The 10,250-nt window shown below is 40.6% G+C and overlaps 1 protein-coding gene across 1 annotated transcript in view; it reads right to left on the bottom strand.

Annotated features, from left to right (window-relative positions):
• Nucleotides 1-8,208: 8,208 nt before the first annotated feature.
• LOC123054145 (protein unc-13 homolog) overlaps nt 8,209-10,250 on the bottom strand; it is a gene marked incomplete at its 5' end in the record, with an annotated part of 23,413 nt that continues 21,371 nt past the window's right edge. The window contains 4 exon segments of the mRNA XM_044477841.1: nt 8,209-8,633; nt 8,723-8,919; nt 9,041-9,326; nt 9,748-9,962. Coding sequence (XP_044333776.1) covers nt 9,811-9,962 — 152 coding nt within the window. The 3' untranslated portion in view covers nt 8,209-8,633; nt 8,723-8,919; nt 9,041-9,326; nt 9,748-9,810.

Below are 10,250 nucleotides of genomic sequence, written 5' to 3'. Positions count from 1 at the left end.
AGAGCAGCACTTTCAGTGACCAAATTCGTTGGTGCTGATGGCAGATTGAGCTCCCGGGTTGGGGCCCCATTGAATTGAATCCGCTTAACGTAGTCATCCGGCCATTCAAAATGTGTGCATTTCTTCATGATATGAAACGGAAACATGAACCCTAAATCCCAGATCGAAAAAGAATTAAAAGCAAATAGAAAAAGAAATCAGAGAAAAATCATGAGATCTAACCTGCCCATCTGGCTTGCTCTCGCATTTCACGAACTCGCGCCCATAGTTGCCATTCTTGACCTCCTTCGAGGTATCAGTGGCGTGCTACGTGGGCAGTCAGGACATCGCTCCATGGGAAGTGGACCATACTGGGTCCACGAGGGGCGGGAGGCTGAAGTGGAGCTCGACATGTCGCCTAAAGTCGCCGGAGAAGAAGAAGCAGAGGAGTGGCTCCTCTCGTCACCGGAGAAGAAGAAGCAGAGGAGGAGTGGCTCCTCTCATTGCTGCAAAATAAGCACCAGAAGAAAGGGGTACCCGAAGAAAGGGGAGGCACAACCAACAAGTCTCGCGGATCGCCCCATGATCCAACGATGTGGAGCCGTCCATGTGATCCAACGGCGCGGAGCCTGCACGCAGCCTGCCCTCGGCATTACTTCTAGAAGACCACATCTGAGGGCTGTCGCTTGGCGCTAGGGTATGATCGGACGGCTGACGTTCGGAGCTAGGGTTAGGCGAAACCCCACGGGGTTTAGAGGGGTTTTGAGCTGGTCAATGGGGTTTCAAAGGCTTTGACTGAGCATAAATAATTTTAAAAAAATTGAAAAAATATGAAACCTTCGTCGTTCGTCGTTTTATAGGACACACTAACGAGGAAAAATACTAAAATTGGTATACGTACATTTAGAGAAAAAAACCTAGCTAGCACGATCGAGGTCAAATGAGCACCATTAATTAAAAAAATCAAAAATATATAAAACCTGCGCACAATGTTGTCTTGTGTGACATGTTACCAACCAAAAATCATAAACTTTGTCTATGGACATTTTCATGAAAAAACCTTCACACATATGAGCTATCACGTACAACATTTCATAGAGATCAAGGAGAGGAGGTAGGGTTTCCCTTCATTTTTGAAAATTAAAAAAAATCAAAAAAAACACCAAAGCTTGATTTCAAAGTGAATTAGAAGGATCTGGACTTAGTTTTCCATTTTCATATGGTAAACGTGTTTTTAATGGTTTTTCTATTAAAGTATATTTTTTTGAAAAAAATGTAAAAATAGAAAGATAATTCAATAAATAGTGATTCTTCGAATCTACACTATATAGATTGATTTGGTGTTAATAAAAAATATTTGGCTCATTTGGAGTAGGTCCAAAAAAACTTGATTACAAATGGGGTTGTTTACCCTAGCTTGGGAGCTCATTTGGGGCACATTTCTCATGACTACAAGTTTTACCACGCAAAAGAGAACAGACTGATCACCTAACGTTTATAATAGTTCAGCAAACTGTGCAACTCACACCACAGGGGAATGGACTTCAAGTGTTGGTTCAAATTCAAAGTTTGCCTCAGTAGTTCAAATTCAAAGTTTACAAATAGAATTATTACACCTTACAAGTTTTCACAGTACTTCAAATTGACGACAGAATCCTTATTACAAATCTTTAAAGTTCAAAGTTTATGACTTGCATTCAAGTTCAAATTCAAATCTTTGCCTTGCTCCTTGTGTTCCGGGATGGGTTAACCGTCTTGCTTCTGGTTTCACTGGCTGGGATATTTTGTGCTTTTGAAAGCTTTGTGTTGTTGCTTCTGATCTTCACTTCTGGTGGTGGCAATTTTGTTGAGCTTTGATTGATCGAGCAAGTGATGACCAGTTGACGGTCATCTGTGGGCTCACTAATCTTTAAAGGAACTTCAGACAAAATAACTTCCTCCTCTCTTATAGCTTCAAAACCTTCGTAAGTCATGGTTTCAAATTCCGCATCAGATGATGGTTCAACCGAAGTTTCATCCTCTCTAGGTCTTTTTTGTCTTGTGCCTCTAATTATCCTAGAGCTGGGTCAAACAGAAATAAGCTTAGCCATCGATAAAAAAGAGAACAAATGCAAAAAAAATGGAAAGATTGCACACATACCAAGCTGCTACTTCAGTTGCTTCATTCTCTAAACTTGTTGCATTCTCCTCTACTGCTGCATTATCCTCTAAACTTGCTGCATTCTCCTCTGATGCTGCATTCTCCTCTGCATTTGTTGCTGCCCATTGTTTCTCTTCTCCAAATGATGCATCAACTGGATTGGTACAACGCCTAGCAATATGCCCTAGGATACCACATCTTTTGCACTTATGCTGTTTTTTTACACGACCCTCTTCACCAGCTCTTATCCTGTTTTTCCTTGGTCTTCCTGGTGGTCTAGTCAGTACACGAGAATGGAGTTTGAACCCTGGGTCTACTATGTTCCATTGGTCTTTTCCCAAGAGTGTAGGCACATTTTCAGCATAAGCAGCCCTAAATTTGGCAACAGACAAATTTTTTAGAGCAATACTGATCAACTTCACCATCTTCACCTTCAATAATAGTCATGAGATGTAGGGCATGTATGCACGGCTTCCCGCGGATCTGCCATTGCCTACAGCTGCATTCATTGGTTGCAAGGTTCATTGGATATCTCCATTCCCTATTTTTACTGTTAGTGTATGTCACCTCAGCTTCGTATGTCGACGGTCGAATGCATTTCATCCTTAGTGCTCTTGCCTTGGCATGCAATGCCTTAATCAGAGATGGGAGCATAAGATGGCCAACATATTGTGTTTCTGCAATTCTTTTACGAAGATCCATCTTTACCATGATCATCTGCCTGATCTTATCAAATGCTTGCCATAACAAAAGCCCTTTCACTGACTTAAACTTTGCATTGAAACACTTAGCGAGGTTATTGGTCACATAGTCTACTTTGCAGATTTCATTGAATTTGCTTCTTGACCACAGCTTTCCATGATGTTCATCCATGTACTCCTTCACCAAAGAGCATACAACACTCTCAAATGGTGCTCATGCTTCCTCAAGCTGCATGTGTATGATGCTGGCCATAGATTCTCATCATAAACTTTGCCTTTGAATTTCTTTTTAAAATTCTGCACTAGGTGTCGCATACATTCCCTATGTTCCACTCCAGGGAATACAATTTCTACTGCAGTTTCTAAACCCTTGCAAGCATCTGTGTGTATAACTAAACCTGAGGGTGTACCTATAATGTTGCGCAACTGCTGCAGAAACCAGACCCAACTCTCCTCACACTCTACCTCCAACACACCAAATGCAACTGGGAATAGCCAGTTGTGTCCATCAACTGCAGAAGCTGCTGCTAGCTGGCCTCTCCATCTTCCATTCAAAGCAGTTGCATCGACAGCCAAATAGGGCCTACAACCATCAGAAACCCCTACCAGCAAGCCTTGAAACAAACAAAAGCCCTCCTGAAGCACTCCTTCTCCAGTGCCTTCCCTTTTAATTTGTAGTTAACTGTATGCTTTTCAATCTCTACAACACTCCCTGGACTAGCCGTCTCCACTTCAGCTTTGAAGGTGTAAAGCAACTGAAAACTCTCATTCCATGGACCATTAATCCTATCAAGAGCCCTTTCCTTAGCATAGAAAATCATCATGTACTGTACATTAATCTTGTACTTCTCAAATAGCTTCCCATGGAGTGCTATTGGACCAATTGTTGGTGTTTCCCTCACCCAATCCAAGATTGCATCAGCCACCCACCTAGTCTTTGCAAGCTTAGATTTGTCCTTTCCCCCTCCCCATCCAGGTGGGCAAGTGTGCCCATGTGGGTTGCTTTTTATCTGAAACAAAATGAAAAATGATGTCAAATACAATTAAGAACAAGTACACGTGATCTGAATATAGAATGGATAAATAATCTGATAACAATATTCAGTTGTAATACCTGAATCAATTTTCTCTTTCGCATAGTGGATGCATGCAACCTCCACCTACACCTATCATAAGGGCAATGAACCGTGAATCTTCCTGGCTCACTCCTATCAACCTCATAAGAGTTTTCAGTGAGAATGCAATATGTAGCCACTGCACTACGACATTCCACCATCGATTCGAATACGGTTCCTGGAGTAAGGTCAGGATTCTCCCTGTTCCACTCAATTTTTGGCATGTCCTCACCATTATATTCTTGTAAAACTAAGGAGTCGATGTTCTCCTCCCTCTCTTCATCGTCAGTGTCATCAAATCTAGCACGGCTGCTAGGTTCCTCTGGATATTCATGTTCCACTGCCTGTTGACTGGCTCTATCTACCAGTTCAGGGAATAGAATCTCATCCTCATCATCATGTCGAGGCACTTCCTCGTCAGGCTCTGCATCTACTTCTACATCAGGTGCAGAAGGGAGAGGAGAAGTGGAAGAATTAGCGGTAGCCGACATGTTGTGGCTTTTAGAACCACTAGGTTTACTTGGTCTCGCACTCCTTGACCTACAAGGAGTGCGAGGACGCTCGCTATTAGCAGAGACAGATGATGTCTGAACACCCTTCGGGATACGTTGTTTGCGTGCCTGAAGCACACCGATATGGATTTTACCGAAACGGCTGTCAGCATTCAAACTAAATAGCAATCCCAGATGCTCATCACAAGTTAATGGGACAAATCTCTGCTCGGTACTGTCAAAATATCCCAGTTCAACAGCATCGGCAGGGCTCCACGGATACTCACAAATAGAGTGCCTCGCGGAAATCTCTGAATGAAACGCTGGTTTCTACCACTTCAGGATAGAAAAATCCAGAAATCATACACGGTTTAGTTCCACGCAGCTCGCTAGTTTCCATTCTAACCGCCAGCCGAAAAGCAAGTGCAAGATCTACCCTATTCGATTGAAATAAGATAAAGGGCGCAGTTAGGCCGAATTTTTTTAGATAAATTGCACTGATTCACGCCAACGGTGGTCAAATACAGCCTAATTTATGGATCTCCTAATCAATTTGAGAGGAAAACGATGCTTACCCAGGTGGAATCCATGAATTACCAGCCTCTGATTCGACCCAATCATCTACACGGTCAATGGGCCGGACGGGGTGCCCCCCCGACATCGCTTCCTAATCCTAGATGGGGAGAGAGGGTAGATGCGGCGGAGGCGGCACGACTGCGGCAGAGGCGGCACGACTGCAGCGGAGGCGGCACGACGGCGGCGGAGGGGGCGGCGCGGAAGCGACTGGATCTGATTCAGGTTACAATCAGTGTCAGTTTCGCGGCCCCACTGGTTACCACGCAACGGTCAAAATGTGGACTCCGCCCTACGCGGCCCCACTCGTCAGAGTTAACGGTCAAGCCATTGACCCAACGACAACGTCCGCTGTGACCAGTTCTGAGGGTTTCGGGCAAGGGAGTGGGGAAAAGTGAGCAAAAGTTAAGAGCGTGAGGATGAATGAGTAGAACTAAGGAACCAGGGCACAGAAATAAAAATCCCAAAAAAATAAGTGTTGATTGATAAGAGCGGCCAACTTTCACTATAAATGTTTATGCTCTCGATTTTTTTGGATAATCCAGGTGACATGGCAACACAAAATATAGTGTACTAAGTAGTATTGTATTTATTTGCACTTACAATATGAAAAAAAGTGGCCTTAGGGCCCCTCTGCATGGTCTTGCCCTAGGCCCCTGAAATCTCAGGACCGGCCCAGTCCGAAAGATACAAAACACGTGTTATTTCTCTGCAAAAAAGCAAGACAAGTTGAAGGAGGCCGGGGATCAACGAAATTATTAATAGAGCCTGCGAAGTTGATGTGCTAGGAAGGCGGTTCTGGAATTCCTACTTCTTTTAACAGATCAGGATCTATCCATTGTGGATGTCTATAATGTTCTGGGGTGATTGCAATTACTACCTGGTATTTATGGTGGGAAAAGACGTAAGTTGGTCCATGAGGAGACAGTTCAGAGTGCCTTTCAAATTTCAATGGGGATTCGTGCACTCACGACTAGCTTTGTCATTACTTCTTCTCCAGAGGCTACCATGAAAAATGGGGATGGATCATGCCCCTCGTGGTTTCGTCAAACTAAATGTGATGCAACTTTTGATCAAGACCTACTTAGGGACACTATTGGAGCGGTCCTGAGGGATAACAGGGGCATACTCATTGAATGTGTGTGGGGGGTGTGCAAATGTCTTAACGGTTGAAGCTTTGGCTCTCAAATTTGGTTTATCACTTGCACAAAGGGTGGGGCTACAATCGTCTCGTTATTATTTCTGATAGTTTGGAGGTCATTGAAACCATGAAGAATGGAGGACAATCAACGGGTGCGGCAGTGGCTTTTTTGACGGCTGTTATCAGTCTGCTTGTGATTTTCGTATTTCTATGTTTGAGCATTGTAACAGAGTAGCGACTAGGTTGGCTCGATTTCATTCGACTAATTGATTGGTTTGAGGAGCCTTTAGATGAAATTGTGGCCCTTCTCACAAACGATGTTACAAATGAATAAAGTTGGTGGTTTGATTTTTTTAAAGTGTCATAAAAGAATTCATTGCTACACACAGAAATCAATACTGTGGTCAGTGGCAAGCTTGAAAAACTAGACAACACATCACATAAAGTTGATAATCTGGCACATGATGTTGAAATGCTGAAAATAATAAAATATGCCTTCTAAAGATGATATGTCTAAGTCTTTAAAAGCTATACAAGCTAAAATATATTATACAACTAGCACACTTGTGATGATTAGGGCTAGAAGGGAGAAAGAGAGATTGCAAAGAGAAACTAGCTGAATTATTTGCTGAAAGTGGTATTGAAGAGGTCAAGACTTTAGGTACCACTATTACCGATGAACTTCTTAAAGGATTATATGTTCGCAATATTCCTAAAAAATGGCTTGGAGATGCCATGAATTTAGTTAGTAATGATCCCACTAGTTTAATATGATTGCGAATATGTCGAAAGTGGCTTTGGAGAGGTCAAACTATAGGTAGTGTTTATCCCACTATTTTGGATAAAAAACTTATAATTGTGATGATTGTACTCTTGCTGAAGTGATAAAGGTTCTACAAGAATTTGTTAAAATGCCTAATGCTAATGATACAATAGTCTTTACATAACACACTGCAGAAGGCGTCATAAAAAGCTAGAGAAGAAAAACCAAAACTGGAAGTTCTATTCCAAAAAAAAAATAGAAGATGGATGGGAACCTACCATTAAGATCACAATTAGTAACTTTGATTTAAATGATTTATGTGCTAGCGTTTTGTATGATGTTTTTGGTTCAAAGACTGTCTTTTCTTGAATTTACATTTAGCAAGCAAATTCAACTATCAAGAAGCCATTGGGAAGAGTAGATGATGTCCCTATTATAGCGAATCGAAATTATGTTCCTATGACTTTACAGTAATGGATATTGAATGCAATCTTTCATGTCCCGTTATGCTAAGAAGACCATTCCTGAGAACAATTGGGGTTGTTATTGATATGAAAGAAGGTTTGAGTCCCTATAAGAAAAGGGATGGAACACTTCTCAATGAAGAAAATCAAACTATCAAAAAGTCACTTTGGTGCAAGGGTGCATTGGAGCCCTATATAGTGTCAAAATGGTATTTTGAAGTTTCAAAAAAATTCCAAAAATAATTCCACATGTTCATATGGATGTATGTTAAACACATGCAAACTCTGATGATGAAGTAAGTAACCATGTGAGTTACACACAAATGACAAAATCATGATTTCGGAAAGATGAATAGTGCATGTATTATTCAGTATTTAGAAATCATCATTTTGTCATGTTTTTATAGCTCACATGTTTACTTATTTCATCACCAAAATTTACACATGTGTAATATCCATCCATATGAACATGTAGAATTCTTTTCAGCATTTTTTGAAATTTTTAATGTGATTTTTAAATTATTTAAAATAAAGTCCTCTAATGCACCCATGTTCCAAGAATCCACTCTCTCAAACTACCCTATGAACCTATTATGAGAGCAACATATTCTTTGAGAAAACGATAATGGAAAACCTACACCTATTCGGTTAAAGAAGTAAGGTTTATCAATATAGACAGATTCTTAGCTTATGATTCAAGCCCTACCGGAGCAAAGTCAGTGGGGCACAGAAAACAAGGTTGCCAAAAAAACTAAGAAATCATAGAGGCACATGAAAGAAAGTCATATGATGCCACATACCACAAGTCAAAAAAGAACCTCCAAAGTTCAGAACACAGCAGTCACGCTATAAATGTTTCGAGTAAGCTTCCCATAATCTCAGTTTATATATCGGATTCGCTTCAGTATTAGTACATACATACATATAGCCATATCAGAAAAGTACTGTCACTGTCTTGCTATTCATGTATATACCATTCCTCTCTTGAAAAAAATAAATAGAATAACTACCGAGGTTTTACATAGAGGAAAAAGGAAACCATCTCCACAAAATTGTTTGACAAATGGTGCATCTATTGTACTAAATTCATCGCCATCAAAAAATTCAATATTTTTTTGTCATCCACAAATTTGGCTACACTGGTTGATATCTGCAAACATTTTCTAGAATACAATATTTAGAAGCTTGGTTTTGAAGGAGGTCGCCCAACCATTCCTTTTTCCGCATATTTACACATGCAAGCCTGTTGTCACTTCTCATTAAGTGCTGGACAATGCAGAGCAAAAGTTGGCGGCTTGTGAGTGAAAAATCAAGTTGTTCTATGAAAAGATCAGAAATGCTCGCGGACAATGTACCTGGTGATCTTTCCAAGAATCTGTTAGTATCTGTGATACTACAATACTACAGATCTCCACATATATTGATCTGCAGCGAAGACTTAATCAAGCTGGGGAGGCAGGATTACGTCACCACAGGTGGCTGCTATGATTTCCACATGGAAATTGCACTGGGAAAGAACAGAAACATAACATGTATTTTCAGAACTGAGACCCTGAAAGACAGAAAATAGGAACATTATTTTCAGAACAGAGATCCTGCAAGACAGAAAAGATAACGGTTTATTTATTTATTTCGTTTGGCACATCGTATGTGGTACTAGTGAAGTAACTTACCTGTGATGCTTCTCTTCCTTGCGAGGGCAAATCTTCATCTCTTTTAGCTGGATCATGATGATCTCAGGTAAAAGCTCAGTTCGTCATTCACAAATCACCAATTGAAGCTTCTTTGCTTCTTCCTCGTCTCTTGCTTAGTGCCAGGCGGCATCAAATGAGGTCGTAACCGTTTAAAGATCAGGACGCCATTAATCCATTATGTGTAGAAAAAGGCCTTATAGCAATGCCTTCGTTTGCTACTTCGTGAACATATGCAAAGTTGCATCTTCTGTCCAAACAGCGTGATCTGCAACGTTGACGAGCATTCTCATCAAAACAAATAAATAACACTCTACTCGTTCTGAATTTTACAAGTGCAATAACTTTAAAAAGTTAAACAATAATTTAAGAGTGCATAAAAACACAAACATGAAAATGTGGATATAATCATTAGGAAGGATGTTGTGTTAATCATATAATCACAGGGAATGCTTCATCCCTTGTGGATAAAATTGAAGTCTACAATATTCATCAGACATTGTAGCATTATATGCAGGAAGAAATGTTTGTGCATAGAACGGACATAAGTAATTCAATGCAGCATGTGAAGGTAATAAGAGGTAAAAAGAGGGAACATTAGGTTCAGCTTGACTGCAGAAAACAAAGGGATAACATCTATTTGCATGTATCCATGTGCTATACAAATTTAGATTTTCCTTATTACTTGCCTATTTCACAGATATGCGAAGGACATGTGCAAACTCAGCAGAATTTTCCAACCGAGACACCTTTTACTGCCAACTAGCTTCTTGCAGTTTCTTCTTCATAATCCTAAAACTCTGCTGCCCAGTTTCTGACCAATTAAATGAAGCACCCCTATTCAGCATGTCTGAAAATATAGGTACTTTAGATGGTGCATCCTTCACAGGAACATCGTCATAATCTGCATCAACGGAGAACTTGTGGTCATTACATAATTCTTCAGATATGTGATGAAATGATTGTAATTCTTCAGATATGTATAACATTTGAGGTGAAGTCTACTTCATTTTACTTCACAGGAACTGAAATGATTGTAATTCTTCAGTTATGTATAACAGTTGAGGTGAAGTCCGCATGCTACTCGAAACGCGCATCGGCAGTGAGGAGCGATGCCACACTTCCAGATGGGGGCACTACGGATTGGTGATTACAGAACTGACATGGCATCATTTGGTTGTTTACCATGAAA

The sequence above is a fragment of the Triticum aestivum genome, chromosome 2D (genome assembly GCF_018294505.1).
Source record: "Triticum aestivum cultivar Chinese Spring chromosome 2D, IWGSC CS RefSeq v2.1, whole genome shotgun sequence".
NCBI classification, from domain to species: Eukaryota; Viridiplantae; Streptophyta; class Magnoliopsida; order Poales; family Poaceae; genus Triticum; species Triticum aestivum.
Note: the sequence above shows the minus strand (reverse complement) of the source record. Positions and strands in the feature narration are given on the sequence as shown.